This window comes from Dermochelys coriacea, chromosome 1 (assembly GCF_009764565.3).
Source record: "Dermochelys coriacea isolate rDerCor1 chromosome 1, rDerCor1.pri.v4, whole genome shotgun sequence".
NCBI lineage: Eukaryota > Metazoa > Chordata > Testudines > Dermochelyidae > Dermochelys > Dermochelys coriacea.
Genome location: NC_050068.2, coordinates 97,952,286 through 97,971,234, shown reverse-complemented (window position 1 = coordinate 97,971,234; position 18,949 = coordinate 97,952,286). Strand labels below are relative to the sequence as shown.

At 38.6% G+C, this 18,949-nt stretch overlaps 1 protein-coding gene across 30 annotated transcripts in view; it reads right to left on the bottom strand.

The window, feature by feature from the left end:
• Nucleotides 1-498: 498 nt before the first annotated feature.
• Nucleotides 499-18,949, bottom strand: part of MBNL2 (muscleblind like splicing regulator 2) — a 181,211-nt gene continuing 162,760 nt past the window's right edge. For 29 of the 30 annotated variants that reach the window (XM_038405879.2, XM_043504692.1, XM_043504680.1 and 26 more), the window contains one exon: nt 499-3,383. In XM_038405879.2, coding sequence (XP_038261807.1) covers nt 3,256-3,383 — 128 coding nt within the window. In that variant the 3' untranslated portion in view covers nt 499-3,255. Of the gene's footprint in view, nt 3,384-14,299; nt 14,663-18,949 lie in introns of those variants that run through there. The other variant, XM_043504681.1, reaches the window with a different exon arrangement.

Here is an 18,949-nt window from a genome sequence, read left to right as displayed (position 1 = left end):
TGGGGTTTTATGGAATGCAGTGATGCCTAAAATGCGACTTAGATGCCTAAATCTGGGGATTAGGTGCTCAAATACCTTTGTGGAACCAAGCCTCAATGCAGTGGAACTGATGTGTAGGGAACCCACGCCCGGCAGAGAGAGGCATTCTCAGGATTGGGGCAAGGCTAGTACATCTGCAACTACATACATACATTATGCAAATTCCCTCCTAGAGATGATGTGCACAGCAGTTGTGGATGCTGCTCTAATGGCTCCTGCTGACTAGGGGGAAGGAGGAAAAAAAGGAGAATTGCATCCCCTGGCAAATCATGTTTGCTCATCCTGAGCCAGATCATTTCGTTTTACGATGCTTCATCTCTGTTACTTGCCACAATCAAAAAATGGTTTTAAAAAACACCATGCTCATCTTCTTTTGATTTTTGACTCTCTTTACTTGTTGCACCAGTTGCTCTTTTCAGCGTGTCGTCACAACAATGAAAGAATGCGGTGCTGCTGAAATCATTTTAAAATGCTTCTTTTTATTTGAGCGGTTGCACATTGGGGTGAATGAACTTAATGTTACAACAAAAGTAGAATGGATATTTAACAGATTGCTCATGGTTACAGTGAAAGGCATGAAAGAAGGGATTTCTTTAACTCTTATTGAAATATTCAGTATAAGCGCAGTCAATTACATTTTGTATGAAAGAAAGAAATGATAAGGTATTTGGTGAAGTGCTGTTTCATTTATAGAAAATAAATACTGAGACATCTCAAGTAACTTGAAATCACGTCTCAGCTATAGTATTTACTATCTCAATTTTGGCCCATCTCATGGCTCTTTCTGGGGAGTTTATTTATTTATTTAAAGTAAATAAAGCATTTAAGGTTTACTCATCATTATAGTTCCTTTTTAAAATATATAAAAAGTTTTGGCAAACAATATTTATACAGAAAAATAGTTTTAGATCTTTCCAAATCTGTAATTGTTCTAAAAATTATTTGTTAATAAATAAAATGCAGAATCTGTTGTACATTTATCTGCACATCTGTGTAATTGCCTCCTTATTGTTAGCACAGATCTGTACTTGTTCAGTTTCTAGGAATATCACAAAGTTATAAAGTTGGAAAGTGGATCTCGTATTAAAAATACATTTTCTCGTTTGTTTTGTAGGTTTGTCTGAATGCAAGACCTGATGTATCTGAAGCTTTGTCACAAATGGGCAAAAAAATAGTAGAACTGAAGTAATTGTAAAAAACGATAGAATCATTATCATGAAACACAAAAAGTTTGCACAAAACAATGTTTTAAACAGTCCTCTACATAAAATATTTAAACAATGTGGATAATTTACCATTTAGTCTTGTACAATAAGCTACCAAAATGCCTAAATGAACTATTATTAAAAACAAATAAAAACAACTTTGACAGATATAGGCAAGTTGCAATGTCAACTACCTAGTTATAATGACTGAGAAAGTCTACAAATATTAGTGTTTTAATAGTACATAATGGTGATACCTTAACTGCTAAAGTAACAGAAGTTAAGATACATTTTTTTCCACAAAATAAAACAAATGCAACATTACAACCACTATGTTAATTTTACAATCAGATTGTGATTTTTTTCTCTTTCGGGTGATCAGATCTACAGCTTTAATATAAATAGACAGTAATTAGACATTTGACAAACAAAATTTAGAACGGAAAATAATTTCCTAGACAAATAATCATACCATTAGTGCTCTAGTGCCTTTCAGAAAAGGCAGTGCTGCCAAAGTTTAAAATACTTACAATCAATCTGAAAAGGTTAAGTTAAAATACTGCAATCACTAACAATGTCCACATAGAAAACTAATGTTATCAACAATTATACATAATATTCACTTATAACAGCTGTTTTCATTTTTAAACAATAATTTAAAAACTACGTATCTGTGAAGTGTGCAACATACAAAATGTAAAATATGAAATATTTGGTACAGCAGTGCTGGAAACAAATCTTAAACCAAACCTAAATGAAATTTTAATTGTACATATATAATTACCTTGTAAAACAACAATGTATTTAAAAAAGTAAACATTAAAATCTGTTTAATCCATATATATGTATGTATGTATATATATAATATGTATATAGTTGTATTAAAGATATCTTCATATTTCTGTGACATAAAATATGTTTTTAAAGAAAAAGGTTAAAAGAACTAGTTTTTCCCCCCTCCATGCTGTAATCCAGTTACAACCCTTTAATCCAATTTTAAAAAATGCAAGAACTGTAATGATTTATTCAACTGAAACTCTCCCTACATTTTTAATGTTTAGTTAATAATCTAGATTAAAGTCACTTATCAGGTTTTCAGTGACTGAACTCAGTTTTAGTTAAATTAGAATATTTTACAAATCTCCTCACCTACAGCCTTTTTGTCATTGTTGCTCTTGATAGAAGTTACCTCAACAGCAACTTGGTTCTTTTAGGTAACCTGACTGAGAGTTTAAAAGATTAGTCACTTATTGTGGATTAGAATGTTGGCATCAGCCTCACTTCCTTCAAGTCTGATGTGGCAAAATTTAGGCACTTCTGCGAAGTCTCTTTTAAAAACGTTATAAATATACTTGTAAAATAATATTTTCAAGACTCTGTTGTTTGGAGGTATGAAGTTCATACCGTGCAAAGTTTTAATTTTTTTTCTGCTGTCCCATGATTCAATGCAACTTCTCTATACAAGTCAAATATCAGTTTATGTGTATCTAAAGAATTTGTGCTTACGTTGGATTTACTTTTTTATTTAAAATTTTAGACTTACAGGGTGATGAGAAGAGGTACTGGGTTTTGTTTCACTTCCTTTCTTTGTATTGGAGTCAGCTGACTAGGGTAGTAAACATAGGATTTCGAGTTTTTCTGCATGGTTACAATAACAATAATTAGGGTTAAAATCAAACCTGTAACTGGGATATATTTTAGCCAATGTAAATTAACTATTGCTAAACTTGAAAAATTCAAAAAATTGTGAATCTTAAAATATTAAATTAATGGGGCCATTCGCATTAGCTATAGTTATGGAGATAATAAATATTCCTATGAAGTAAACTGTTTATAAAATCTTTAAAAGTAAAATGTTACCCTTTATGTCTTGAAACATCACAGCTCGTATCAGGTAGCTAACTATTTTAGGTTGGAATATATTAAGCATACCATATGTAATATTCATATATAATACAGCAGCACTAGCTTTTTAGAATTTCTGATCTGTCCATAAGAACAAAATCTTTACTTAGCATGCAGTTTGTGGCAATTCTAGAGAGGAGGAGACAGGATAGTATGTACAATAACAATGTTTTGCAATTCTCAATGAGGTCTCTTGACATTCCATTCCATTTCTGCTGATTATTTCAGAATTATCTATAAAGAAATGAAAATATTATTGGACTTTTTGATGATTTTATCCTTTTAAAATAAGACTACATTACAATTTAGGCTTTGGTCTATTTAAAATTAAGACACCGATTACACAAGATTTTCACCATCGACCTATGTTGGGTTTAAGCTTTTGCATTTCAGAAACTTGTCCTTTTCCTTTCAATTACAATTGCATCCTCAAGAGGATGCAGTCAGACAAAGGAGATATTACACTTGAAAATACCAGATACATTTCCCCTATTTTTCCAGTAAAAAAGCGAGAAAGAAAAATGTCAAAGTGAAAAGTAAAAGGCTCCAGCAATTATTGGGCCAATCTTTAGAAGTGCTGAGCAACCTAAATACTCCTTGAAATCTATGGGAGTTGAGGGTACTCTGCACCTTGCAGGAGGGGCTCAGGACCTCAGAGGACAGCAATAATTATCTACTACAATTTTAAGGTTCAAATCCTTCTCCCATTAAAGTCAATGATGGGAATAGGGTGCTTTCCATTGACTTCCACAGGAACAGAATCGAGCCATGAAAGTTGATAGGCTGGATGCCTCAAACAAGATCAGACACATAGCAACATTTTTCTAATTCTTACTAACCTTTTTTGGCAGCTCAATGAAGTGAAGCACCTTTCCCATGTAATGACTAATCTTGCTAGTGTGACATTTCAGTATGCTAGAGCACAAGAGTGCTGGAACCTGTTTTCTACAGGTCAATCATTTTATTTCCCATACAGAAAAGGTTAACAGTATTATTTTATACCCCGTATAAGATACTTCAAACACCCCTGCTGTACAGTACTGGAAAACAAACCAGATTTCCATCACCCAAATATGCTAGCTAGGCCAGCTACAATGCCCTTTCCTACCGGGTGTAACATCACCACCTGGAGACATGCTGCAGTATCTCACCATCACCACGTCCCTACTTCAGAGCTAAAAGTGAAAGGCTGGTAAGCACAGGACATGTGCTGAATTGCCCCCTTTTTTCCTGTTCATTTGGGCACTCAACACATTTTCAAGCCATATTTGTAGGCTGTATATAACATAGGATTAAATAGTACTCTGCCCATTTATGTATTGTAGGCTTGTGCCATTCCTGAAGGTCGAAACAGCAGCCTGGATTTCTACATAGACTGCTTCCGCCGACGTGCACGAGCTGAAATTGTGGAAAAGCAGCATCGCTTACCCCATAACCTCAGCCATGCAGAACACAGTGCCATCCACAGCCTCAGAAACAACTCTGACATCATAATCAAAAAGGCTGACAAAGGAGGTGCTGTCGTCATCATGAATAGGTCAGAGTATGAACAAGAGGCTACTAGGCAGCTCTCCAACACCACTTTCTACAAGCCATTACCCTCTGATCCCACTGAGAGTTACCAAAAGAAACTACAGCATTTGCTCAAGAAACTCCCTGAAAAAGCACAAGAACAAATCCGCACAGACACACCCCTGGAGCCAGGACCTGGGGTATTCTATCTGCTACCCAAGATCCATAAACCTGGAAATCCTGGACGCCCCATCATCTCAGGCATTGGCACCCTGACAGCAGGATTGTCTGGCTATGTAGACTCCCTCCTCAGGCCCTTCGTTACCAGCACTCCCAGCTATCTTCGAGACACCACCGATTTCCTGAGGAAACTACAGTCCATTGGTGATCTTCCTAAAAACACCATCCTAGCCACTATGGATGTAGAAGCCCTCTACACCAACATTCCACACAAAGATGGACTACGAGCCGTCAGGAACAGTATCCCCGATACTGTCACGGCTAACCTGGTGGCAGAACTTTGTGACTTTGTCCTGACCCATAACTATTTCACATTTGGTGACAATGTATACCTTCAAATCAGCGGCACTGCGATGGGTACCCGCATGGCCCCACAGTATGCCAACATTTTTATGGCTGACTTAGAACAACGCTTCCTCAGCTCTCGTTCCCTAATGCCCCTACTCTACTTGCGCTACATTGATGACATCTTCATCATCTGGACCCATGGAAAAGAAGCTCTTGAGGAATTCCACCATGATTTCAACAATTTCCATCCCACCATCAACCTCAGCCTGGACCAGTCCACACAAGAGATCCACTTCCTGGACACTACGGTGCTAATAAGCGATGGTCATATAAACACCACCCTATATCGGAAACCTACTGACCGCTATTCCTACCTACATGCCTCTAGCTTTCATCCAGATCATACCACTCGATCCATTGTCTACAGCCAAGCGCTACGATATAACCGCATTTGCTCCAACCCCTCAGACAGAGACAAACACCTACAAGATCTCTATCATGCATTCCTACAACTACAGTACCCACCTGCTGAAGTGAAGAAACAGATTGACAGAGCCAGAAGAGTACCCAGAAGTCACCTACTACAGGACAGGCCCAACAAAGAAAACAACAGAACGCCACTAGCCATCACCTTCAGCCCCCAACTAAAACCCCTCCAACGCATCATCAAGGATCTACAACCTATCCTGAAGGACGAGCCATCGCTCTCTCAGATCTTGGGAGACAGACCAGTCCTTGCTTACAGACAGCCCCCCAATCTGAAGCAAATACTCACCAGCAACCACACACCACACAACAGAACCACTAACCCAGGAACCTATCCTTGCAACAAAGCCCGTTGCCAACTCTGTCCACATATCTATTCAGGGGATACCATCATAGGGCCTAATCACATCAGCCACACTATCAGAGGCTCCTTCACCTGCGCATCTACCAATGTGATATATGCCATCATGTGCCAGCAATGCCCCTCTGCCATGTACATTGGCCAAACTGGACAGTCTCTACGTAAAAGAATGAATGGACACAAATCAGACGTCAAGAATTATAACATTCAAAAACCAGTTGGAGAACACTTCAATCTCTCTGGTCACTCGATCACAGACCTAAGAGTGGCTATACTTCAACAAAAAAGCTTCAAAAACAGACTCCAACGAGAGACTGCTGAATTGGAATTAATTTGCAAACTGGATACAATTAACTTAGGCTTGAATAGAGACTGGGAATGGATGAGTCATTACACAAAGTAAAACTATTTCCCCATGGTATTTCTCCCTCCCACCCCACCCCCCACTGTTCCTCTGATATTCTTGTTAACTGCTGGAATTAGCCTACCTGCTTGTCACCATGAAAGGTTTTCCTCCTTCCCCCCCCTGCTGTTGGTGATGGCTTATCTTAAGTGATCACTCTCCTTACAGTGTGTATGATAAACCCATTGTTTCATGTTCTCTGTGTGTGTGTATATAAATCTCTACTCTGTTTTTTCCACCAAATGCATCCGATGAAGTGAGCTGTAGCTCACGAAAGCTTATGCTCTAATAAATTTGTTAGTCTCTAAGGTGCCACAAGTACTCCTTTTCTTTTTGTGTATACTGTGAATTTATCTGAAAAAATAAGATGCTTTGAAAATAACCCCAGTAACATACTACCTCTGACATACAAGTCACCAAAAAGAAACACACTGGGCCATCATGGACAGCCCTTTATTCCAGCCACATACATGATTACTGATGAGGAGTGCTCCAAGAGCTGGTTGGAGCATGTCTATGTCTCTATCAGTTTGCTGCTGTAGGTGCAGTATGCAATCAAGATGCTTTAACTATTACAAACAACTTCCTGTAGGTACCCCGGAAACCTCGGCTCACATGTGTGGGGACAATGAACATCAAGTTTTTCCATTTCTCAAAGAAAGATGACTGTATTTCTAGGAGTGACATCAGTGTTGTCATGTATGTGCAAGTTGCACCGTTTTCCAGATAGGAGCTCTGGAAGTGTTATGGTCTGGAGGTGGATCAAATATTCAAATACTGAATTATTGTTTTCAAGGCACCTACAGTTTGCTCATTCTGTTCAAGCAATCTGTTCCAAAAAGCTGGAATAGCAGCTCCCACTAATGTTACTGAATGATCTACTTCAAGCCTGGATTGTAAAAAAAAAAACCAAAAAACCAAAAAAAACCAAAACAAAACAAAAAAAAACAGTGCTACTTTGAGAGGAAAGGAATGCTCTGTATGAACCGCTGGAATCTGCATGCACCTATGAGCTTTGAACTTATTGGCATGCCAACTTTTGTGTCTTTATTATCATTTATATTTTGGTTGGATCTAGAAGCTTCAACCACAAACATGTATCTTCCACCCCAAAAGATTTAAAATCTAAAAAAGACCAGACACACTGCATGGATGAAATAAACAAATGAGTTGGGGAGCGTGTAGGGGAGGATGAGGGAACAAAGATATGATGATTATTAAACGTTTGAATTGTGGTAGTGCCCAGACACAAGCCAGGGTTGGGGTCCCATTGTGCTAGACACTGCACAGAGTAACTGACAGTCTTGCTCATGGTTGATGTTTTAACATGGATTAACTGTTTGAACAATTTGTAGCCAGTTTGTAGCATAAATCGCAATTTCCCACTTGCTTCGCGATTCTCAGATGGCAGTTTTCTGTATACATCACAGTTTTAAGGAGAAACCTGAAGGAGAATAAGGGGGTGGCTTTACGAATTTTGACAGGGAGTCTTTCCCCACTCAAGTGGCAGCATGGGGAAAAGGGTGAAGGTATTTGTAGGAGATGTGCACATGCCTGGGTATATTAGGTGCTGCCGACGCTATGCCAGTTCTTCAGTTCCTTTTTGACGGCAACTCCGACGGAGGGGCAGGAGGGCGGGCAATGGAATGGACATGAGCAACACATCTTGAAGAACAACAGTTACAAAAGATATGTAACCATTTTTCTTCTTTGAGTGCTTGCTCATGTTGATTCCATTCTAGCTGACTCACAAGCAGTATCCTCGGAGGTGGGTTCAGAGTTCACAGCCTAGCAGCTTGCAATACTGCTCTACTGAAGCCAGCATCATCCCGAGTCTGCTGGGTAAGTGCATAATGGGACGTGAATGTGTGGATGGACGACCAGGTGGCCACCCTACAGATGTCCTGGATAGGCACTTGGACTAGGAAAGCTGCCGAAGACGCTTGCACCCTGGTTGAGTGGGCAGCTACGATTGCCAGAGGTGGCACCTTTGCCTGATCATAACAGCAGCGAATGCAGGCAGTGATCCAAGACGACATTCTTTGAGCGGACACTGGACGACCTTTCATCCTGCTGGCCACAGCAACGAACAATTGCGTTGACTTGCAGAATGACTTAGTCCTTTCAATGAGCGGTGGTGAGCCTACAAATCATTCAGTCCTACTTCTTTTTCAGCCAATCGCTAAGACAAAAAAGTTTGTTTACATCTGCAGAAGATAATGCTGCCCGCTTCTTATTTACAACGTCACCTGAAAGTGAGAACAGGCATTCGCATGGCACTTTTGTAGCTGGCATTGCAAGGTATATACGTGCCAGATATACTAAACATTCATATACCCCTTCATGCTTTGGCCACCATTTCAGAGGACATGCTTCCATGCTGATGACACTCATTAAAAAATAATGTCATCAGCATGAACTAATGTCCTCGGGAATGGCGGTTGAATGGTGGTTGAAGCATGAAGGGACATATGAATATTTAGCACATCTGGCACGTAATATCTTACAACGCTGGCTACAACAGTAGGCATGCGGATGCCTGTTTTCACTTTTAGGTGACACTGTAAACAAGAAGCAGGCAGCATTATCTCCTGCAAATGTAAACAAACTTCTTTATCTTAGCAATTGACTGAAAAAGAAGTAGGACTGAGTGACTTGTAGCCTCTAAAGTTTTACATTAACTGCATTCAAAAATAAAACAATTTGTGTACATAATTCTACATTTCTAAGTTCAACTTTCATGATAAAGCAATTGTACTACAGTTCTTGTATTAGGTGAATTGAAAAATACTATTTCTTTCATTTTTTACAGTGCAAATATTTGTAATAAAAATAAATATAAAGTGAGCACTGTGTTCTGTGTTATAATTGAAATCAATATATTTGAAAATGTAGAAAACATCCAAAAAGATTTAAATAAATGGTATTCTATTTTGTTTAACAGCACGATTAATCACCATTAATTTGTTTAATCACTTGACAGCCCTAATAATCATTTATTTAAAGTTCAAATGTAAATTCTAACTCCTAAATAATCCAATGAGATATGTCCATCTATTTTGTAATCTAGGTCTAATCACATAGAATAGCACTTATCTGCTCTTCCACTTTTGCCTAATATTGCAATTATGTATTCACTGTGACTATGTCCACTAGTATGTTTTGTTCCTGGTCCCTTTTCAAGATAATAGATACAGTAAGAGCCTGATAGGAGAAAGTGTCTACATATGGCAAATTCATTCATATCTATAGCAAGCCCAGGAATGTGCTTTTCTATCTATGTGTGAGTGGGCTTGTTCTAAATTCATTGCAGAAAATGCACATTTTCTCCCCCGTTGCATATTGCAGAGCTATCTAGAAAAGGAGCTTCTTGTAGACAAAATGACATTTTATGAATTTCACATGAGCAGAACAGCAGTCATGTACATGTAGGTAATACATTCTAAAGGTCTTACAGACACTTACAAGAGGAATGCCCTTATCAGAAAGCTTATCATATTTTCTGAAAATTACATGAAATATTTCATTTTTTTGATACACAAACCATGGGGATTTATAGCTTTCCGTGAGTTTTGGAAAATGCATCTACATCGAAGTTTCTCATATTCCTATCCCATATGCTATGTCCTTTACACTTACCCCTCTCCTGCTTTAGGCTGATTTTTTAAAATATTATTATTTTTACCCCTGAAGTCCAAAAGGGTGAGTAGATGTGTTCCAGACATTGTTTTTTTAAATAAAATCGAAATCAAATCTGTGATTATTTAATTTTTAAACAGTCCCACATCTTGTTTTGTCTTTCTGATACTCCTTTTGGATGTCTAGCCAGCAACTCCAGATCAGTGTGGCCAAAACTCAGGTTTTGATCTGCTCCTTGAAACCTTCCTCCCCAATCCCAATTTATCTGTTACCATGGATAAACACCATCATCATCCTAGTCACTCAAATATATAATCTGGGCATAAACTTGAACTCTGCCCCCTCTCTACATTCAGACAGTCATGCCATATCCTAGTCTTGCTGTGCCTACTAATATAACATGTTAAAGAATCTGCCTCTTCTGTCTGTCTAGACTGCCAACACTCTAGATCAGGCTCTCAGTGTCTCATGCCTTTGGTACTGTAATCTCCTTTCTGGCCTTGACACCAGTTATACACCCCATCTGAAATCCAGGCAAAACCTGCTACTAAGATAATCTTCCTGGGTCACAGTTCTGACCACATCAGACCCCTCTTTGCATCCCTCCTTTGGCTCCCCTTCCTATATCATATCAAACACAACCTCCTTAGTTCCATGCAGTCTGTAAAATCTGTTTTACTGAGCGACTAAATCCCACTTTTGCTTTGCCAGTGATACCAGACTTGATCACTCATTTGTCCATTTCTCTCTCAATGATCTCTGCACTTTCTACAATGACACCCCGTATGCTTGGGGAAACCAGCTCATCAAAATTCATACTCCTTTTAAATCTCTCCTTTAAATTTACTCTTGCCTTGATTGCTACACGTCACTCCTATGTGCCTGATTAGCAGTGAGCTATGACTTCTGTTTGCTACTCATTCCTGTTCATTACCACCCCTACCTGGTTTGCCTGTTTTGTCTGTCTGCTGCATTGCTTCAGACATAAAAACTGTGAGCTCTCCATGTTAGCGACTGTCTTGTTATTTGTCTATATAGTGCACAGCACAATTGGCCCTGGTCTTTGTCTGAGGTTCCTAGGTGCTAGTGTCGTATAAATAAATATAAATAGTGTTTATACAGTGTGTAAGTCTTGAACTGATTAGCATATTAAGCAGTCTACCCTTGGCAGCAGTCAGTAAATTTGCAATTACAAAAAAACTGTAATGAAGTATTACAGAAAGGTAATCTCACTCCTCAAATCTGGTAAAACTGTTGTTTAGCAGTTGCAGCAAATAAAATTAAAGTGTAGTTTATTTTAAAGCCTACTCTGGCTTAGTTGGCAAACTACAATAGCTATTGCCTTTCAGACAAAAATAACCGCCTTTTAACTACCTGACTGCAGCCTTAAGTTTGCAAGCTTTATTTTCCTCTTAAAATTAGCTCAAACTGCCTTTCACCAGCAGATGCTTCTATGTTTGCAAGGTTATGACACATCTTACTCTGGACTGGCTTGAACATTACCTTTGAACCTCACTATAGATGAAAAGCTGATATCCAATCTCTTTCCTCCTCAGTCACCACACACATCTGATTAATTAGAGCATTAACAGACACACACTTTCAAAATGAAGCTCAGCCTGAGGCATGCTCAGTAGTGCATTTCCTCCTGGCTTTACACTGTTTTCCCAAGGCATTATTTGTTTGGCTGACATCAATCAGGCCCATCCACCTGCCCTCTGACTGGCATCTCATGTCTACTGCTCTGCTCAGTCCCTTCTCTTCTCCTGTCTCTGAGTCAGCTCAGTTCTCTTTGCTCCAATTCTGACTCTCTGACCACCAACCCCTTTGCTTGGCAGCTCAGTGCTGCTGTGCCTAATGTCTGTCTTGCTAAGCAGGCAGGAAACATGATACTCTCAATGAATCCGTAAACTCAGGGGTCATACCCTATGAATGGAGAACTGCTAATATAATATCTATTTTTAGGAAAGGGAAAAACGGTGATCCAGGAAACGACAGGCTTGTTAGTCTGACCTCTACTGTATGCAAGATCTTGGAAAAAATTTGGAAAAAGAAAGAAGTTAAGAACATAGTGGTAAATGCTAATTGGGATAAAACACAACATGGTTTTACAAAAGGTAGATCATGCCAGACCAACCTGATCTCTTTCTTTGAGAAGATAACTAATTTTTTAGATAAAGAAAATGCAGGTAGAGAGAAGAGCTACTAGGATGATCAGAGGAATGGAACACCTATCTTATGAGAGGAAAATCCAGGAGCTTGGCTTGTTTAACTTAACCAAGCGAAGGTTGAGAGGAGATTTGACTGCTCTCTCTAAAGACATCTGAGGGGAAATACCATGGAGGAAGAGGAGTTATTTAAGTAAAGTGCCAATGTTGACACAAGAATAAATGGTTATAAACTGGCCATCGACAAGTTTAGGCTTGGAATTAGACAAAGATTTCTAACCATCAGAGGAGTGAATAGCCTGGAATAGCCTTCCAAGGGGAACAGTGGGGGCAAAATAGCCAACTTCTTTCAAGAGTGAGTTTGTTTATGGAGGGGATGGTATGATGAGATTGCCTACTACAGCATGTAGCCAATCTGCAATTGCTAGTAGCAAAAATCCCCAGTGGAAGGAGATGGGGCACTAGATGGGGAAGGCTCTCAGTTACTACAGAGAATGCTTTCCCAGGTATGTGTCGGTTGGTATTGTTGACATACTCAGGGTTGAATTGATCGCTATATTTGGTGTTGGGGAGGAATTCCCCACCAGGTCAGATTGGCAGAGACCCTGGGATTTTTTACCTGCCTCTAAAGCATGGGGTATAGGCCACTTGCTGGTTTAAACCAGAGTAAATGGCAGAGTCTCTGTAACTTGAAGTCTTTAAATCATGATTTGAGGATTTCAGTAACTCAGCCAGAGGTTATGCGTCTATTACAGGACGGGACATGTGAGGTTCTGTGACCTGCGGTGTGCAGGAGGTGAGACTGAATGATCACGATGGCCCCATCTAGCCCTTAAGTCTATAAGGACTTTTCCCAGACTGTATACATGTATATAAGGTTGATGAAAAAATGTCTGATGTCATATACAGTATAATTCGAGAAGTAGGCACCCATAAAAGCCTGCAACCACAATGTTGCTTTTTTGATGGAATATAATAAATGTCTTTAGTATTCTTGCCTTTTTAGGAAACGTATTGAGGTAATAAAGACCAGTTTTTAGCTAAACATGGATTCCACTCTCTCCCCCTTTTATCATTTGGATAAAAGGCTTGAGTATCTGAAATCATTTAATATCAGAGGCAGATATACTTCTAGCAATGGAAAAGGGTAAGGTCTCTGTGCTTATGCTATTACTAGCATCCTTTGATTCCATTAACCACAGGTTGTTGACAACTCACAGTAGAGATCTCATGGAATGGATGGAAGTTGCTCTTCTCTGGATTCACTTCTTCACAGTGGTCCAAGAGTGATCCCACAAGACTCAGTCTTGTCATTCTTCCTATTTAATATTTCTATGAAGCCACTAAAGAGAGAATCTGAGACAGCTAAAGCTGTCATCTCATCATTACTTTCATGCTTATTATATTAACGAGTATTTATTCACTTCAAATAAACAAGAGTAGCTATATTCTAGGACTTGTTCACTCTCCATATGAATAGTGAATAATGCAGTCCCTTTAAAGCACAGGTTTTCAAACTGTGGGGCTGCCCAGGGCTGACAGCCCGGGATCCCGCTGTCAGCCCCTGTCAGCTGTCTGCTGGGGCTCCCGCTATCAGCTGTCCAGCTGACAAAATTGCAGCAGCCATGATCATTTCTATAGTAACAACTACCTTTCCCATCTTCTGGTTTAGTGTATCATATCCCGTCCTTACAACAAGCAGTTGTGCAGAGCTTATTCCACTGGTGAGTTTGATATTTTTTCATATTATGTGGTGAAAAATGGATCAGTATTTATTGCCAAAAGATAGTAATGTTCTGAAATGAAAGGAAGAAGCTGAAACAGCTGATACAGTCATCATATCAACCACATTGCCAAGAACAAAAAGTCTTATGCAACTGGGGAAAAACTGATTATCCCAGCTGCAATTGATATTTGCAGGACAATGCTTGGTGACAGTAAGGCAGAGAAGTTAAAAATGATCCTGCTGTCAGACAATACGGTGAGTCGCCAAATCTCTGACCTGTAAGAAAATATCAATGCACAGCTGATCTCTCAATTACAATCCATTTTATTTGCAATCCAGTTGGATGAAGCAACAGATATATCAAAAGAAGCTAATTTAATTGCTTACATTAGGTACAGTCACAAAACATCAATATTGGAAGATTTTCTCTTCTGCAAGCCAGTTAAGATGCATGCAACTGGATCTAAACATTTAACATTTTAAATGACTTCTTAACTTCTCATGAGTTGAAGTGGGAAGCCTGAGTCGGCATCGACACGGATAGAGCCCCTTTTATGACTGGAGGAAGGGCAGGCTTGAAAGCCAAAATATTTGAAATTGTTCCACATATATCGTGGACTCATTGCATGATACACCGCGAAGCCCTTGCAACTTGAAACATAGATCAGGAACTTACTAATGTTCTGAGTTCTGCAATCAAAATCATGAACTTTATTAAGATCCAGCCCACTGAGGCACATCTCTTTGTAATCCTTTTTACAGAAATCGGAAAGGAGCACAATCCTTTTTTGTTTCACATGGAAGTCAGGTGGCTATCCAGGGGGAAAGTGCTGCAACACATTTTTGAACTGAGAAACTAAGTTAGACTTTTTCTAATGGATTTGAATTTCAGCAACACAGAGACACTGTGTGATCCCTGCTGGCTTGTCCTTTTGGCTTACCTTGCTGATATTTTTGACAAACTGAATTATCTAAATGTCTCATTGCAAGGAGCGGAAAGTACTATTTTTGACCTGCACAACAACATATTGACATTCAAGAGAAAGCTAGCTCTACGGAAACCAAAGATCGAAACTGGTTTAAGCATTCCACTCCTGTTAACTGACGCTATCGACGAAACACAATCTGAACTATTGAATGTTGTGGAGCCAACCAAGAATCACTTGACTACTCTCAGAGTCAGTTTGGATAAATATTTTACCAAAGGAAATGCACCCCTGAAAGACTGGATTATCGAACCTTTTGTAGCTGAGGCAGTGACCTTGTCCCAGCTCTGAGATGACATTCAGGAGAATCTGATTGAACTTCAGAGTGATAGGATACTGGACATTCAATTTACAAAATGGTCTTTGGGGGATTTTTGGTTGAAAGTTGGCTCAGAATATTCAGTTTTGTCAAAGTGTGTGATCAAAGCTCTTTTACTTCATCTTATTTGTGTGAGATCAGATTCTCTTTGCTGGCTGTGCTAAAGACAAGTACCATTTGAGACTGGAAGTAGAGGACAACCTCAGGGGGTCAGTTTAAAAAAATCTCTCCACATAACTGTCCGCAGAGAAACAGGCACATCCTTCACATTAAGTATCTGTGTATTTGAAACGTACAGGTATAGATAATTTAATTAAAGTTGTGTTAAAGATCTCTGTTAGGCTTATGAGCAGGCTATCAAGTGTACTTTTTGCATGTGTCTATTTTTGGGTTGGTTGGGACCTCAAAGGGGAAGGGGAGGGCCTCAGCTGAAAAAGTTTGAAACCACTAATGTAAAGTTTATCGTACTACACACAAGAACATTCTAATTTCTGTTAATGAGACTGGTAATAAACAGACTACACAGAAAGGGGAAAGCCATTATTGTAGCTAGTTTAGAAGCACCCATGTGATGACTATTTTTATGTCCAACTCAATATTAACTTTCAGCAGGTTTGATCTACTATCGTAGATTACATTTTCCATCTGCTATTTTTTAGGGCATTTTCTTTTCTCTGCTTTCATTGTCTAAATTGCTGTGATAGGTTTACCCAGATGTGCTGAGAGACCAAAGATGTGAAGGGCAAGTGTGAGATTATTCATCATGGCAGTCTATATTTCTCTACCTGAGTGCTACTTCAACACACCATTCTTGAGCTCACCCATTCTTTTTATGTAAATCCTGTTTCTATTTTGTTTCTTTCTTGTATTTCATGTGTGCTGAAAACATTCAGAATGAGAAGGGTACTACCAATTTCACACCATTAATAGAGAGTGCTGCCTCATCACAAAGGGCACAGGTAACATTTCTCTACGCTCCACAGGAAGGACAAACGCTAGTTGCCTCGAAGATAAACAAACAAACAAAAATCCCAGGCTTCAAATTAAGCTCCTCTCCAATGCAAAAGCTCTCTAATGCAATGATATGGGTCAGACCATAAATGCACAAAGGCATCAAGAAAATCCAAATTATATTTCCCACACAATTCAGCCACCTTGCACATATTGGTTAGTTTTATAAACTTACTGCACATATTTAGAATGGACCAATCATGGTCTCTGAGGGAAATTTATCCATGAATGTCCTGACTTTTATTCATTTAAATTGTTGTCTTTTCTTTCACTTAAACAAGAAAAAAGTGAAGTTATGAATTGTGAACGGCTTTATATTCAAATTAATTTATAAACCTGGGTTTATCTGAAATAAAATCTCCAACTGAATCTGCAAAGGGAGACCCCTGCAAGATCAGTGCCAAAAATGATAAGTGCATTATTGTTCGGAGAATGCATCATGTACGTATAAAAAAGTTATCTAAGTTTATTTCTAGGGTGAATTCTTGAAACAGTCAACTGAAATTCTTTCCAATTCCAAACAAATACATCTGGAGCTCTGGACTGCAATACTTGGCTAAAATTTTAAAGGAAAAACACATACCTGATATGAACTGTGGGTGAATTTCAAGAACTGGCAACTGTTATATCTAAACTTTTTCCCCCCCAAACTTATGAAATCACTTGATCTCAGCAAACTTTGCCCATGTTCCAATAATTAAAAACACACCCAATGGAATTTTACCATACTTGCCAAAAATATCACTTTTGGCATGGCACAAACTTGAGAAATTTCATCTTAAAGATACATTTGTTTGAAAAATTATATAAAAGCAGGAAATATAAGAAAACTGCCTCCTCAAATATATGTATATTGTATCCACTGCAATGTCATATTTTATGGAACAGTTAAGTGCAGAAAAACATTCCAAAGTTAAAAAATAGAGTAGAAGGAAAGGGAAGGATGCCTAGACTTCTGACATAAAAAGGAAATAAAATGAATGCTTTTCTTTGCACATTTCTCAGCCTATGTGAAGATACTGCCATCTAGCTAGTTTATGGGAGAAAAAGTCAATTTTCAGTCTTTTGCAAAAGATGACTTCTCTCACATCCCTTCCAAATTGATAATATTTTATACATTGTTAATACCCATTCCAAAGATTTGTACACAATAAGATTTCTAAAATTAACTGTCACCTGTAATGACTTTCATGGGGTGACAGTTGAGCAGAAAGGGTTCCACAAAATAATGTTAGTAAAAATAGATATAGTGAAGACATTTTAAGTGTATTTAGCATTATATTTCAAATATCAAGTCCCTTAATTTTTGTGATGTGATCATTTCTTTTTGTTTAATCAAATCTGCACTGAGAAATAGAGCTACTTATACAGTTTCTGTTAATTCATAAAAAATAATGTTTTTCACACATACTGGATAGTGTCAATATATCTAGAAAATGAGTGTGTGAGGGTCTGAATTCAATGCGAGTTTTGCTTTTGACTTTGCCCCCTTGTGTTTGCAAAGTTTTCCAATCCTTATTTTTGAAAGTGAAACTTCCTTACATGTAAATCAACTTCTCTGAAGATTTCATTTGATAATGTTCATGCTCTTTGGTCTTGCATGTCTATCATGAAATAGGCCATGACCCTGTAATTTTTGAGCCTTTAAGACAATATACATGTGTCTCAGACACAGGCTATTTGCTGTTACCTGCATACTCTATATAAATTCCTTTTCCTCTTACTTGAGGAGCAAGACGCAAACGTGTCCTAAATCATCAAACATAACTTTTGCCCCTAACAAATATGTGGTAGGGTGACCAAAAAGAAAGTTATAAAGCAACATTCGCTTCTCAGTCTGAGAGGAAGATGGGAGAGCAGGAAACCAATCAAATCATCTGTCCAGAGTTAGTGAATTGCAGGCAAGTAATTTTTCCTTCTCTAAAAATATCCAATTGACTGAATTCTTACCCTTGAAAAGTACAAAGTTTGAGGGAAGCTTTTCCCAAACAATGCATTCCCCAAATAGTAGAGAAACAAAGAGGTAGTTTCATGAAGCCAAAAGAGTTGTGAAGGCTTCCTAAACCTCTTCTGGTTTTATAATGTAGCCCTGAGTAGATTATATTCATCATGGGCTTTGCAGCACCAATTCTTCCTTCATCAAGGAAACACTCTGTATCAGCACCTTGCCCAAGCCAAAGAGCCTCAAGCTTCAATTTTGTAGGTTGGCTCTGCATCCAGCTTCTGAAACAGGACATTTTCTTTAACAAGATCTACTGCATACATGGTTTCATTGTGACCTTTTAAAAATGCCTTAAAGGGCAAATCCTGTCCCCATATCTCTGCAGGCTCAGCAGACCCAACACAGCAGAACCAATTCTACTCTCCTGTGTGGTCTTTGGGAGAAGGATTTCAATAGACCACACAGAATGCACATTCACTGTGTGCTGCACAGCCCAGCTCCCAGCGTGGAGAGTTTAGGGCAGGATGCAGAGGCACTAAGGCTGTGGAGCCTGACAGATATGATAAGATCCTGGAGAAACCTTACTGAATTAAGAATTTTAGAAGCTTGTTGTATTAAATATGCAAATGTTCATGTACTATTGAGCGACTGCATGTATTTCCATAGGGCAGGGAGACCACAGCCCTCCAAGAACTAAGAACATGGGGGCATAATTAGAC